At 35.7% G+C, this 16,921-nt stretch overlaps 1 protein-coding gene across 1 annotated transcript; it reads right to left on the bottom strand.

Moving 5' to 3' along the window:
• Positions 1–13,643: 13,643 nt before the first annotated feature.
• Positions 13,644–16,258, bottom strand: LOC138310936 (achaete-scute homolog 2-like). The gene is made up of 2 exons (XM_069252280.1): positions 15,537–16,258; positions 13,644–14,210 (listed from the first exon to the last, which is right to left on the bottom strand). Exons 1-2 carry the CDS (start codon positions 16,201–16,203, stop codon positions 14,197–14,199), a joined length of 681 nt encoding a protein of 226 aa, XP_069108381.1. The 5' UTR covers positions 16,204–16,258; the 3' UTR covers positions 13,644–14,196.
• Between the last annotated feature and the right edge of the window lie 663 nt (positions 16,259–16,921).

Genomic DNA, 16,921 nt, shown 5'->3' on the forward strand with positions numbered 1-16,921 from the left:
ATTAATAGCTCACCCAGTTTGGACATGTGAAATTTGATTGACAGGGATCGCGAAAAGGTTGTCGTTTTCCATGTTTATTCATGAAAAGGATACATTTCAAAAACCTATGTCTATGAAAAGTAGTGAAATTAACATTGAAATGATTAGCGTGCCTTTTAAAGACAATATCATTAAGACAAAGCAAACACAAACTGTGATAATAAGGTATTCGGTCTGTCACCTGTCATCATAGGGTAATGCCAGGGATTTTAATGATAGAACATCTTAGAACAGTTATGAAGAGTCTTCTTGAGTACATTGTACACTGTAGTTGATGTTTCCGTAAAATGCTCGCAAAAACACCATTAAACTTGAACTTGATTTTAAGATGTATGGTAACCTACCCTAATAAATGCATCTCAAATAACCACCACTAGAATTTAAATACTAATTAGTTCTGACTTTAAATGCGTGTAAGCATGTCGTCCTAGAAAGGCTTACTTTACCTGATATCAAATTGCATGCTAACTTACGTTACCTACAAGATGCATGCAAAGTCATCATGATTAAAATTTGAATACGAACTGACTCTGGCATAAGTAGACTGAGTGCTACTTCTGACTATGTCTACTGACAGTACTCGTCTAGAAGGTATACAGAAGAACACTGGGCCTGGTCGACCGCTGGCGTTTAGGTAGCGTTCGGCTGGATTTCAGAGGGTATGTGGTACGTACTGTGTGTATCTATCCATTTCCCCGGCTCCCATTGTATTAAATGTCTGTGATTAAACCTTACTTGTTTCAGATGGGATGGCAAGGGAATTCAAGAACTTACTATATGAGCTAGGTCTTCGATGGCGAAGACTTATAGACCGGGAAATCTCTCGCAATTATGTTATTCAATTAGAAAAGTATCCACAATTGTTAGAGCCTGTTCCTAACGGGCTTACAAACAGCCTCGATGATCTCTGAATTACAATAATAACAATTACTTTAGGGTTAGGGTTAACCTACAAGGGTCAAATTACTGAAAACCACTTACGCTAGATTGTACCAGACTTCACCCTTATGGGGTATATGTCATTTTTACTACGCCAATGGCATTGATAGTAAAGATCTAAAGTCTTAAAACCTTTTTATTATTTTTAATGTTCCAATTCTTTTATAACTATCTTGAAGTTTCCTCATTTTCTGAGGTGCAGAAAGAAGATTATTACGAAAAAGTCAAGGAGGGCAAGAACATATTTGGCTGTTAGAAGAAAGGGATAAATTACTATACAGAGATCTGAAAATATATCTATTAGACTGGGGAATGAACAATTCGTTTCACAATTTCCTCATGCGAAATAACGCATTATGAAGAATTAAAAGCAAGATATTAACACCGCTATCATACAATTTGATCCCTGATTGAGACGAATGTGTTGTCTGTTAAAACGTCGGTTGGCCATAACATGAAGCATCGTCATGCTCTAGCATTGTTTGTACGGGGGTAAATAATTCTGGTCGTGTCATAAAAAGCGGTAATTAGTCCGTGCATGCTACTATTACATGGATGAAACTCGTTTTTCTCCGGCAGACATTATGTGGGGAGACCTCAATCTTGTAATGTTTGATAACAATCGGTCAACCCCATGATATGATGTTACACGCATGTTGCAGGATGCTGTAACCCATTTGTTTCAATATAATTTACATAAATTTCCGGATTTGCGGCCTCTTTCACGCGCCGGTTACGTCATAATCCTTTTACAGGAAATAGGCGGAGATACATTTACCATGATCTAATTATAGACTAATCGTCATGGATGCACGTGCATCGATGCCAATCTCACGTGATGCCATATGTGGGATTTTTCTTGTCCTCATCCTACAATTACACTAAGACTACCATTGCAATCCTTCATCTGTTATGATTTTCATTTTCATTGAAAGTGTGTAATGGTAACTAAAATGTGTTCATAATTTTTCATATATCATACAATTTGTCTTTAATGATTTAAGATCAAAGGTAAATTAAAGATCCTTCTATACGAAATTTTTGGTTAAAAAGACATTATCATTAAGAAATGTATTCAGTGTTTGAGTGCACCATGTTGCAGCATATTTTGTTGTTTTAGAACAAATGAATCAGACACATGTTATTATAATATAGGAAGTCGTCTTCTTATTGGTAATTTGAATACGTTGCAACATATACTCATTCATACGAAGCTTAAAACTATGAATTCCATTGGAAATTTGCATCTACTAGCAAAAGAAAAATCAAATTGCTTTATCACTGACAAATGGTGCCAAAGACACCGCACAACACACACAACACAGTCACACCCACCCACAATGTACTGAACGTAACGCAGAAGGGGGAAACTTTATAGACTAGGGTGTATCTCGGTCAATGGACAGAAAACAATGTCATTTACCCAAGGATAGACACCCAACCAGAAACCAAACGTTACTCAAGTGCAACATTGCCGATTGTGACGTTAAAAAGAATGAATTAATATAGGAAGAACAGAAAAGACCAGATACCAAATTAAATCGCCTTTTACCATCGTAAAAAAGGGCGGCATCTTTGTTTGAAGTTACCTGTAGGTCAACGACATGTATCCGAAGTAACATGCTGGTATGTTTTAGAGTTTAAAATTGCATTGATCTTATACTTAATTTTGGCATTGTCGCTGATTTATTAGTTTCATCTTAAAGGCGCTACACTGCTGACGAATGATATTTTCTCCAATAAAAAAGGAGCAAATTAATTTTTAATTTTCCTCAAAACAAAAGTTATTGTAATTACTTTAACTATCACCGCCATTGAAAAATTTGAGCTTATTTTACTTCAGGGTGAAAATATTAAAAAAACATAATTACTTGCATCCCGAAAAATCCTGGACCATGTTACTATGCTACTATGGAATGAAGTACTGGTGGCTTATGATTCATAAGCAAAACAAATTATTTTATATTATTGTTGTGTTGACTAGACCAGCGACATAAATAAGATTTAAATCTCTGATTAGACATACATTTATAGGAGTTAACACAAATTAATATCGTTTATATATGCTATGTTAACATAAAGCGAATTGTTTTTATATACTATGGACACAATGTTTTAGTAGTATACTTGAACGACATCAGCTCTCGTCCCTAAACACTGTCAGCATATTGTCAGTAGTGTATGTAAATTGTTTTTTTTTCTTCTGCAGATTAGATCGTAAAATTTATGTACTCTGTGCAAAATCGGTCAAGCGACAGTTTAAGCTTGGTGTTTTAATTCCGGTTGACGGTTTTTCTCACCACAGATGTGACTTGTATTTTTAATTAGGTTCTTATATAAATCAACATAAAATGTTGCGGAGCACGCCTGTCCGACCACGTCTTGTCACTTACGTCTGGGCACGAGCTGCCACTGCCGCGTGCTCGCTCTATACTCAATAACAACAGTGAGAAGAAAGACGGAACAGTTGTTTTTCCCCCTATTTTCTCCCGTTATAACGATAATACCGACATTTGTAGTGTAGACCAAGCTTAAACAGTTTAATTTTGTTTTGTTTAGAAACACTATACACTCTTCAGGGTACCAGGTATAAAATTAAAACGTCCGAACGCATCACATGACAAAAATCTAACCGGAAAAAAGTAACAGATTGGGTTTGGTATTTTCGAAACAAGAGGTCACGTGATATCCGACCGGAAACGATCCCATAAAACATATTACTGAATTACACGTGCATTTGTATTCCATACAACGTGAAGATTTACTCCATAAAGTAGAATTTGCAACTGTAAAACAAGCGTCTTAAAGACGTGGTGTTGATGTCGTATATCTTCCATCAATCGCGTGAGGACATGACATAATATGACGGATGAAACAAACATCTCTCCGACGGTGCACGAGGCCTTTTTAATTCTCGAAGAAGTTTCGGCGCCGAAACCTAGCATCGAGGTAACAATTTTGCGCCACAAAACGACTTCTCGTGCCACGCGCATTGCTTCCGCGTAGTATTTTGGCAGTCATAATTATGCCCTGCCCTCGTGCCTTTAGAATTGAGCTTGTGGAGGTATTGAGAACGAGGTTAGCCAGAGATGCGAAAGTGATGCGTTTAATTATTTCTGGCGGTCATGTACGGACAGTGTGTGTTACAAAACCAGGAGCAAATAAATGGCATTAACGAGCATGTGCGATTGTGTGTGAGATGATGTATTGCTCCATGGCACACCACGTCATCAGACGGCCATTTTGGTTTATGTATATGTCATTTTGAATTATATAACCTATTTGTCATGTGAACAAAAAAGAACTACAAAAACTGTGTACAGTGAATAAAGGATATTATATAGAAAGTTTACGTCTGTTTATATGAGAATTACATGCATGTACCTCATACAGCATTCAACTATGAAAATAGCGGATGTGATATAGCACTAGTTATGTGTTATGTTTGATATTTCTTAGCACTGTATCAACATTAGAGGTCATTATAGGACGTGTAAGCTTACAGATTTTCTCGTATAATTAACAGCAAGTCATACGTGATCATCTTTACGCGGATAATACTGTGAATCCTCTGGTCCACACTCCAAACATTCCTACAGCCAGCCCATGCGTTTCACATCCTAAGTCCTATGTCTCTGACACTATAGTCCACTGGTTTTAGTAATAGACAGAATTAAACAAAGCATAACCACAAAATTGTCTCAGTAGATATAGTTATTGTCATAGGACACTGACTTATTACATATATACATCATGTAAATAATGTACATTCTTGTTACGCTATACAAAGCTAATTATATATAGAGAAACTGATACGTGCTTAGAATTCGAAAAACTAGCGACCAGGTAAACTTTAACATTACATTCTAATAAATAAGTTAGCCGACAGTAAAGGTATCTACATGTATGTATATTGATGTGTAGGATTTCCTGTCGCGTGGAGGGTCGCGTGGGTGTGCCTTCTGATCGCGAGAGTGGACGCGTGACGCGCATGTCCTAGTCATGACAGAGTATATAGGGTAAGTTACGCTTTATGTCAGTAATATAACAGTGTATTGCTTGACCACTGAATGCTTACATCACAGTTCAACACCCATCGTTCTGTTCTTGAACAATACATGCCAACGGAATGGGACACAACGACAACTAATTTAGCTAACACCTTTCACCGCAAATATTATTACGAACGGTCGTGGTCATAATGAATAGCGGGGACTTGGCTAATTGAGCGGTCGAGTACCCTTGTGTTTTCTATCGATACACTGATTACCTGGTGAAGAGTTGTGATATACATACTTACGGTTGTTTGTGGTAGGATTAGCAGAGGCGCGAGTTGAACCTACCACGGCGACACCTAGCGTATTGTTTGTTGTTTACACCAGACTCGTTGACACGTGACGTGAAGAAAATGTGCTAATGGCTGCCGTCCGTGTTTTCACAGTTTTATTCAATCATTTTTAAACTTTCACATTTTAGCATGCAAACGTGTTTAACGTGTTTGCATGAACATAAAGGTGTTTTAAGTTCTGACACTTGTTAGTAAGCTGGACATTGTCTTACTATTGCCACATAACGGCACTGGTGTTTGTGTCACGTTGTTACTCATTCATACCACAGAAATCTGACGCCTGTTAATTGAAATGTTTTGAAGTAATAAATTCTTCCTGCATCTGTTTGAAATCATGTCAAACATTGAGAGAATGATTTTCCTAATTTTCTTCTACTGTTATAATAGAAAGAGCTTAAGGCATTTCATGGAAACTGGCGTTGCACATACTTTTGAACCTATCTTTAAAAGACTGGTCGAAAGGAAATAAGACAGTTTTATCACGTTGATAGGATAGCTATCATTGAGACACTCGATCATTTAATACTTATTTTGATTAAATTAATAAAAAATAGTAATATTTGAAAGAAAACTGAAATTTAATTTAAACCTATTTGTTGCGTAGAATATAACACAAACGTATCGGACCCATCCAAATCTTCTATGTTTCCTTTATAATCAAACCTTAGCAAAGGACTCAAATAATTCAATTACAACAGAACAAGAATTTTTTAACGTTCAGAGAACGGATGGAAATCAGAAAAGAAAACAGGAGAAAATCTTATCAGTTGGCACGGAAAACGATATATGTTGCGCATTGTGGAAACTTAGACAAAAAGTTCAAGTTCAATAAAATCAAGTGGGTTGTGGCACTATGCGTATTTACGTAAATCTCTTTACTATTACCAATTAAGATTAATTCCAAGTAGCCAAGTATATCAAGCTTTGGTGTGTAATAATTTTATACCACGATGTCTGACTGAGCATTGTAATTCTGTGAACACTACATTTACGTACATTTTCTGTGTCGATCTAATTTCTTCGACCCCATCGGCTGTCAAACTATCTTATACCAAAGGGAAGTAACTCTGATATCTCGTTACATATTTGTTACATTGTCGGTACTTTTTATAACCAATTTCCCTCTAAAATCAGACGGACGGATCACTGCCGATGGAGATAAAAACACATAGATAGGGTGGTGATCCGTCCCAGTGTGGTCAGGTAGGGTCAGTCTGGACAATGTAATGATATACCCGCTGGTAAGTTTGGAAGATTATCGATACCGATATCTTTCCCTAATTCCGTGACGGTCACACACAAACGTGCCCCTAGACATATACATCGCCCGACGAAATATCGTCCATACCATGACTAACGGCTGTATTAGTTAGCTACACCCTAAAAATTCGTTTTCAATATCGATGAATTAGGTTTATTTTCTACGGCGGCATATTAGGGCCACTATTTAATCTAATTTATCTTGTACGTACAAGTTAGTATCTTGTACGTACAAGATATTATCTTGCACGTACAACTTAGTATCTTGTACGTACAACTACTATCTTGTACGTACAACTTAGTATCTTGTACGAACAAGTTATTATCTTGTACGTACAACTTAGTATCTTGTACGTACAACCACTATCTTGTACGTACAACTTAGTATCTTGTACGTACAAGTTAGTATCTTGTACGAACAACGTACAACCACTATCTTGTACGTACAACTTAGTATCTTGTACGTACAACTTAGTATCTTGCACCTACAAGTTATTATCTTGTACGTACAACTTATTATCTTGTACATACAAGTTGAGTTGAACTGCTGTTCATCATCGCAGAATTGAGTCACCCGCCTGATATTTTTCGTAATTAAAGATAGTCTGTCTACTTTGCATTGCTTCAAGCACGATCACAGGTTTATTATCTTATTTGACAATATTAAAAATATAAATTTATCTTAATGAGGACAATATCTTTTTCACAATCGTAATTTGAAATTGCCGGATTATGAGTTGAAACTGTATAGTCACTTGCATTATTTTGAAACTGACACTGTATAGTTCCTGTCGAGGACACTGCATAGTCGCTTGTTTTATAGATAAGATATATTTAGTGATAAAATGGATATGATCTATTAAAAAGAGGAGAAAACAAATTCGTAATTTTCCTCAATAATTAAAGTTAAACACTTCACACTGGTGCCATTATTGGAAATGTTGGAGCATTTATTTTACTTCAGAATAGTAGTATTGAAAATAATTAACTGCCTCCGAAAAAAATCCTAGGCATTATGCCCAAATTCGAACGAGTTACTGATTGCACTGACAACAAAAGCAAAACAAATTATTTCGTATGTGTTTTTGTGTTTATTAGACATATACACACATCAATTATTGCCCAAATGATAATCATAGTTAATACTCCGTTATAAACATTTACATGTATATGTTCGGAAAATTATCACAGGATCACAACTCCACAAAATGTCGCAAGGTATTCTTCCTTTCCATTTGGCTTAAACAAAGGGTACGTAATATACGTATAGCTTCATGCGATGCCATTGTGACAGTAAACCATTCACAGTCTTTAATACCGAGAGTTTCAACATTAAACTATCTTGTACGTACAAGATAGTAACTTGTACGTACAAGATAGTATCTTGTACATACAAGATACTATCTTGTACGTACAAGTTACTATCTTGTACGTACAAGATAAATAAAATTTGGTAGTGGCCCTAATACGCCGCCGTAATTTTCCACTTAGAATAATGAGATTTTGATTATTAACTCAAATTCTCAAAAAGAGAGAAGCAGGATAAAAGGCACATGGATTTAATAAATAAAAGATAAGACTCTCTATATATTAGTAAAAATATTTCCGGTTAGCAAACTTCAGTTAATCATTTTAATAAGCATAAAACAAATCTCACTTTAAATGGGGATACAAATAACCGTCTATCTTTTGTAGAAATCACAGAATATCGAAACGATCGTTAATTCAATGGAAGAAAAATGAAGAGATAATCCAGTATTATAATCGTTATCAAATACCTGGGGTCTGTTTGTCAGGCTTCTGTTGGTGTCCTTTTTTAATTAACATGTTATGCGGACAAGCCTGTAGAGTTGGTCTTTTTCCTTGAACTCGTTTTAAACATCGTTGGTATAAGATGTCTCTTATAAAGTTAAATTTCTATAAAGAAAAGACAATTATTCTATTACATCATCGATAACGAGCACGTGCACCAGACAATCACTTTGCACCAGGATGTATATTTCATGTCATCCTTTTCACAGCGTTGTCTTTTTTGTCCCCTGACCGGGATCAAGTTTCTCTACATGAAGTCGTAATGTATATGGGTAGCCGAACCCGTTTAAAACATGATTTATCGGTATGTTAAAAATGTAAGCCGTTCACTTGTGTAGAAATATATGCTCGGGTATAGTATCATTAGGAGGTAATTACATTGGACTATAACGACAAGGGGTGCGTATTATTATTTTGGCGCGGGACACCTTAAGATAAAATGTTTTATGGGCCAATATATACCGGGGGTGCATCCTTAATGATAGCGTCTGTCTGTCCCGTGATTTAGATGTATGGGACGTTAGTATTTATCTTCGCGGGGTTGTGGGTTAAATGTTCGGGTCAGTATTTTAAACTTACCCTACCCGTCGCTCATGTTCAGGACACCACTGGCTTTTGTAGATTTTAAAATAAGTTTTTATTTATTTATTATAATATATATTTTATAGTCGTTTTAAAAGTACATCGAGATTTACGGAAAAGTACATCATATCTACGTTTATATACATTTCTGTCTGTAGCAAACTCTATTAGGCGTCAATTTGGAGAAATGTGACTTTTGATATAAAACCAGACAAATATATAGACCTACATATAGGTCATTGATGGGGGTTAATGGTGCATTAAAAGCCGATGATTTTCAGTCTATACGTTTAATGAAATAAGTAAGTTGTTTTATACCATTATATAAACTATTCACGGTGAGATGCAGATCTTTTCCAGGCTATAGTCAATATGATTACAGATAGATTTCAGTGTTTCTTCCAATTTCAAGAGCGTTTCATAGCTTCCAGTGTCTCAGACGCCAGATTTTGATATTTTAGCTCATTTGTTCTCTGTGAACCTTCGTTACAGCAAAGTCGAATATATACCATATTCCGACCGTTTAAAGAATATCTCAACTCCTATGATAACCCATTTTGATGAAGATATTGATCGTCCAGTATTCTCATGACATGTTTAAGAATTCATATTTGTATTCCCATACTATATCTGATTTTAGCATATTGTGTTGTAACTAGGACATACGCCGTGATATATTGGAGTGTGTTATCCAACCTTCTGTTATCTAGTTGCTGTGCTGTATGTATCGAACTTTTGTTAAAACTTACCCTGTTAATATGTTTGATGGGATTTTAATTGCATTTAAAATATAATATGACATTTGTTTAGATTAAATAAATAACGTAAACTGAAGCGAATCCAGACCCGGCATTCCGCTCTTCAAAAATCGAAATTTTATGTTACCTTATAGACATGCTCATAGCATATTAGTTTCCAAGCAATAAAAGATCAGAAAGTATCGTTTCATTCTTATAAATTATAGTTTGCAATTTCGTTATTCAGTGAAGGGTCGATGAAAGAAATTATACTGAGGTAAATGTTTTTAAAATATATAAATTTCTGCATTAAATATGAAGAAGTAAACATCGAACATTTTTCATAATGCGTAATTCTTAAATGAGCGTATAGCTTGTGAAAGTCACAAGTTAAGATGGAGCAAACGTGTCATGGCTTTTTGACATCATCATAAAATCGATTTTCCACAACTCACAATTTATCTTCAGAAAAACTGTTATAGGGGAGGTAACTCAGACAGCACGAGTAACGCACGTGCACTCTCGTGCATTTTCCTTTTCATGAATATATATGCATGTATATATTTGATCAATGTGAATTCAACTCCCTAGTAACTCCGGCACAATATCTGTATACACTAAATGTACGAACTATTAATGGTTGGTTGTTTGCTCCATGGGGACTATGATATTAGTTACATTGGCGTGTACATGTGTACTTGGATGGTATCAGTTCCAGACAATAGCTATATAAGGGGATGCACGTGTTCTGTAACCACTAACATTATAAGTTAAAATGTGTGCGTGCTGTAATTTTCATACTGGCAAATCATGAAGAACAAATCAACCACTTATTGTACTTATATATCTTTAATCTTAATTGACAATATTTTCGTTTGCTAATTTCGGAAACCATTGTTAAGCACCATGATACTCGTATCAAATATGGAGTATCTATTCTATCTTCCAAAATGTAAATAGATTTTCTATAAATAAGACACATAATTTACTGAGAAATGGAAACACCAATTCTGCAATAAATTTCCCTTTTACCCAATAAAACGTTAAACAAACACGTTTTAGTGAGATATGTAAATTTCATAATCCATCTCTCCCAGTTTTAAACGTCTAGTGTCTTCAAAAGCAGAAGACCTGTTGTAAATATTCCGTAACGGCCGGGACTAATCCCACTCTAAATCTTGTTTTCATTGAAAGCTGATGGGGGTGATCTCCCTTGTCAGTTGTAATGTGAGTATGGCGCCTCTCTCGACAGGTGCACTGAAGTGATCTATAACTAGGTTTTCTCTCCTGTCCGTATTGGTAATTCCCTTTGTTTATTAACTTTGATTAACCGCAGAGAATACGAAAATTAACAGGTGAGGAAAATTAAGCATTCATGATTATATTTGTATATATATATAAGTGCCTTTCACCCAAAAATGCTATTTGGAACCCCCTGTAAATTTTTCTTCTAAAATTTATAAAATTCCTTCTCAAAATGAAAAAAAAATTGTGTACCGGTTATTGTAAAATAATACTTTAAAATGATTTAAAGTTTAATTAGATTTAGATATGTCTAGAATTTTTGTCTGATATTCTTTTCGGAATGAATTCCAGTACATTGTAGTTTTAGAAAAGGTTTGCTCCTCTGCTAAATATTTATTTATTTTATGGTTTGAAATCGCCAAGACTTGAAGATTAACCTCAATTTCTTGCTGTTTGCGGGATGATTTTTGAGATACATGTACGTCGGGGTACGTCAGGAATGCTTAGGCACATGCGCCGTGCACCACGCCAATAATTTTCACCCGAAGGTTTTCAAATCTGAGTAGGGCGATCATACGTGTGAACATATATATTACCTCATCGACATGACTAAGTAAATAATGCGGTCACAGTAAATCGTTGTTAAGGAAACGTTATACAATACCTCATAAAGACGGGTGGGTGGTAAAGACTAGTGTCCAGAACCATCGACAGATTGCTCCAGATTGTAGTTGTAAAATCATAAAGCATCCGATTGCTTGTCGGAATTATGTTGTTGTTTCTGTTGTTGTTTTTTTTATATATATATATATTTTTTGCTTTACGTGTGTGTATATTTCCTGTTTTTGTATATTTTCTTTGTGTTGTTTATATTTTCCGTTTTTTTGTTGTTGTTGTTGTTGTTATTTTTGTTGTTGTATATTTTCTGTTTTTGTTGCATTGTGTGTTAAACACCTGGAACGGAAAACTTAAACAAGAATGCCTAGAATAACATTTAATTGCATTGCATGATAAAACATCGGATTTTAAAAAAATTGATTGTCTAGTAAAATCATCTACCAGTGAGAGAATTCGTGAATCATTAGACGTCTCAATTATGTTATAAATTCCATACTACCATAAGTGGGCCGTTATTTATCCATGAATATGTAAATATAACATGTACGTGTGACATACTAAAACTTTGGAAATATACCCATAAAGCACTGATCTTTGTTTACTTTGTACCGCCGCGATCATGGTTTTAACACACTCTAATCAACAAAGCAGAGCCGTAAATCCGGACAACCGACGTTACAATATGAAAAAATGTATTTTATTTTTATTTTATTTTTAAAGGAAAAAGGAAAAGGATATTTGTATCAAATGTATCTTATAAAGTACACGTCAACCTGCTAGTGTCTTATAAAAGTGGTAAACTTAAAATATTTCTTTATGAAATAAAATTATTTTTGAAGTTATACCTATCAACGGAAATAACCAGTGTTTTTGTTGGAATTTAGAATAGGATTTTTGATAGATGAGTTACCAAACCACTAACCGATTTCGCATGTATTTATGTACCATGAATATTTATTTAGCATTTTTGTTTATACATTTTACAAATACCATCTTTATTATTTTTCTGTATTGTACGTTGTAAAATGCTTGACAGAAAAGTCTTAATTTTTATCTGTCATTTTTTTATTCCAATCCCCTGAATAATGTAGATATAATAAAATATGTTTAAATCAAAACAAATATTACTGCGTTTATAAATTCCTTTCATTTCCGTAAATACTGTACGCTAAACCTAGCAACGGTATCGGAGAGGGGGACAGGTGTTTTTATTTTTTACCTGTACCTGATATGATCGATTTAGCTAATATACAACACGGCAATGTCTGTTGTCCGATAGGGTGGTAACTAGTCATGATAAAGATTGGCGAGTTGTGCAATATAAGTATTATTTAAGAATTACAAATTTCATGGCTACATTTGAAGAATTTATGAGTTTTAAACACTGAAGGGGAGCGACAGTAGCGGTGTAGTCACTGTTATTAATAGTCCGTGTAGCGTTATGGTACACCTTGGCACGCGCGAGTCTCCCGTCTATAGGAATGGAGTGTTTTGATTGGTGGAGAGGTATGGCGAATGGTTTTGGCATAGGGGCAGGTGTTACGACTCGGGTCAAATTAGCCCGGAGACATATATAGTGGAATCGCTTCTCAAACACCGGTACATAATTAAGAACGCGCTCGTGCGTGTCCGCAGACAATGAGAATACATTCACCTGAAATCTAACGGAACTCTAATTAACACGGTAGCTAACAACGGAATCATTCAACCATAACCGCCTCACAGTTATGATGACAAGTTTGATGTATTTTTGTTCGTTCTTTGAAACAGATGACGATGCTACTGTACCCATCAACTATATCACACAAAAGTCTTAGCTATATTTCGATGTTTTTCTCAGAGTCCAAGTCTTGGTAAGAACCGACAAACCCATTATCTGCACTAAACCCTAAAATCCCTTTTTCCATTAACTCATCAACATCCCAACAAACTTTTCTTTGAACGCAAAGAAATAACAACATTATTCAAATGCAAACTTTTTCTTGCTATGGAAATTACTCTGCTATGGTTTGGCGTGTCTGTGCAATTATTTTTTTATCAACGAAAGAAAAAAGAGATATATCTTTTATGAAAATATCTTATTTATTTAACAAATGAAGCACGATATGCATAAAATGTACACTTTGGTATTCTCGTCAGTCGAGAACGCTTCTGGCCCCTGTTTCCACACGTTGGGAAGGCACTCATAGGATGTTCCTTGCATTCCACATTCAACAGATTTATAAGGCACGCAATATATAAAAATATAAATAGTTCTCCAACAATTAGAACATTCTATGTCTCTTTTGTCACAAATCTCGCACTAGTTCACTCAATCTCTTAAAGTCAACAAGTACAATAATTTTTGATTGGAAGCATATCGTATAACATATACGAGAGAATATTTGAGACAAATTCGTCCTCGGTGTCAGAAATCATTTGATACTTATTAGCACATTGAACTTCCCTGAGTAAAACATGTATATATAGCAATAATGCTGTGGTAAAAAGTCTCTCAAAACAAGTATCTCGTTCTTCATTAAAATTCAACATTGTAAGCATTTGATTCGTTGTAAAAATAATTCTGACCAGCTCATCTTTGGTTTCCGAAACAGCAAATCTCATCCGGTCCCAGCCTCACGTCTCCAATCCTGAAATTAAAAGATAGAATGACTAAAGGTTTATAATAATGTTTAATGTTTAAAATGATCTTGGACGAAAGAATAAATGACACTCAGTTTCCATTGCTTCACTGAAAAAGGTCAAAATGAATTATTGCATCGTTACATATTGGCGGGACGAAATACCCGCTAATTAGGATATATTGATTTTATGTTGTGCGGTTAGCGATGTTCATACTCCTATCACAACCAACACAGATCAATATATCGATTTTATTTATCTAATAACAAATTGCCTTTCTCGCTCAGCAGCATGTATCCCGTTTGTCAATGTTAGACCATTAATTCCTCAGTACAATGTAAGCGATAAATTTCCGGATCTATAGTTTCCTTTGTGACGTATGATTGCCCCTTGTCAATGTATTTTGTCGGATTTATGCTCAAATAAATAAGATACAAACTATATTGAAGACCGATTATAAAATTACACCTGAATTTTTTGTCATGTGACATTACAATACAGAACTCCCACCTGTCCATGGTCCACGATGGACCTGCATTGTTATGTGCTCACATTGACTCCGACAGGGTTAATTTTTACCCTAATGCAGTGTAGGTGACTTGCTGAGGGCTAATTTACATAAACATAAAAGACATCTTTTTCATGATATTTCAATGACGAGAATTTTGTACGGATGACATTTTTAATTTATTTTTCCGAACGGGTATGCTTCATAGGAAAAGCTCGAGTATTCTTTATGTTCCGTATCCATCATTAATGTTTTGACCGCATTGTCCGTCAAGTGTGATACACCGTCCGAGACTTAAGATGACCGCGAACTGACCCGTTGATACTGCCAAATGAATGGGATTCACCCGAAATTGCTCGCTCTCCCTCTGTCCCCATCTGATCTCACTAACCTTAAAGAACCTAAGGACACCCCTCTTGATCAAATACAGTCATGCAATGCAATTTCAAAACAAATCTTACACATTACAAATTCAAAAGACTCTTTCATGATCGACTGAAGACACATTTGTAACTTTTCAAGCCAAAACTAATTTGCAAGTCCAATACGGATTTACCAAACGAATACACGAAACATGATATTTCAAACAAATGGTGCTTCAAGTGAAAACGACATGAAACGAGTTTTTACACTTCTTAGTGAAATTTCTATCTCTGTCCAGTTCAAATTAGCTAATCTTGTGACGGAATTACTATTTATCATGAATGACTATTTATTTGATTTGGATAGTTTACTAAGTCACACTACAATACCAAATGGGCTAGGAATAAGATAATGAAGTGGTTTTCTTCACGAAGTATACTTTAAATGGTTCAAAATGGCTTACCTTCAAATCCAATTCCAATATTCGAATAGCCAGCTGAAGATCTACAGAGCCATTCTGCAATGTCAATGAACACATTGTCTTCTCTTAGCACTCCGGTGTTACTGTCCGGTTGTGGATGCAGGGACTGCCCGGAGGATGTGGACGACTCGGTCCTGTTACATGTAGAATGGACACTGTCCGAAGGACTAGTGGTCGTACTGGGAACCTGACTGTTACAACAAGAAGGGGTCACTGGTGTTGGACATTCCTGTTTGACCGTTTGTGATTGTTGTCCATTATTACTACTACTTCCGTCTGTCATTTCTAACAGACGCTGTAACTGTTTTATATAGTCCACTGCTGACCTTAAAGTGTCCACTTTGCTTAATTTCTTGTTTTCAATCCCAGCCGGAACATGGTCTCTTAGAGTCTCGTACCCAAGGTTGATCATTTTCACGCGCCTTCGTTCTCTGGCGTTTCGGCGGGACATGCTGGACACTTTGGTACGCTTGACACATGATGTGGAATCGGCTTGACAACTGATGATGTTTTTCGTCACGTACTGCCCATTCTCAGACAGTATATGTGGTGCATTTTCTAGAGACCGCAGAGCCTGCGATTGCCCATCATTCTGAAATGTATTGGGCTTTATCAAAATATATTGCTGCAAAATTTTTGCTGTGTTCATATTTTATCGATCTGAGTTTCAGGAATAGTGAAAGGTCTATCGTGCTGCGAGCTTAGTCCGATCGGTGATTATCGGGTCGTGTGGCAGTCGCGTGGCCCATTGTCCCGATTGGCTAGGGCGGATCATTCAGGGAGCAAAGGTCACGCATGATTGACAGGTAAGGCTTAGCGGGTACGTAGTAATTAAACATGTCACCTACGCGAAGCCACGCCCACAAAGTGTGACCGCCATCGACAGTTGACCAAACACAGCGAAGCGTTTCTCAGTGTGATATATTGTTGTGTGTAAATCTGTTTTTAAAAATAAACTGATTTTCTCTGTTTTTGGTTGTAATTTGAAAAATATAGCTATAGTCAGAAACATATATATTATATTTGCAATAGCGTGGTCTTGAAATATTTCGTAAGTTTAATGTTTTCAGAGGAATGGTAATTAAAAGTCCTTTTTTGGACCTCCTTGTTTGAATAGACATATTTTTTCGACAATGAAATCAACATAAACTGGACGAGTTTAAATCACGACACACGGGCTACGCTGATACCATTAACACAAATACTCAAATTATTTATATTTATTACTTAAAGCGGTTGTCAGAAACTAGGTATTTATTAGTATTTTTCCCTATACAATAATACTTCGTAATCCTATAAAATAGTAAACATACCTGTAATAAGGTCAGGTGTAACTTTGCCGCCATACACCTGAGCCTAAAGGGGCG

This window comes from Argopecten irradians, chromosome 1 (genome assembly GCF_041381155.1).
Source record: "Argopecten irradians isolate NY chromosome 1, Ai_NY, whole genome shotgun sequence".
NCBI classification, from domain to species: Eukaryota; Metazoa; Mollusca; class Bivalvia; order Pectinida; family Pectinidae; genus Argopecten; species Argopecten irradians.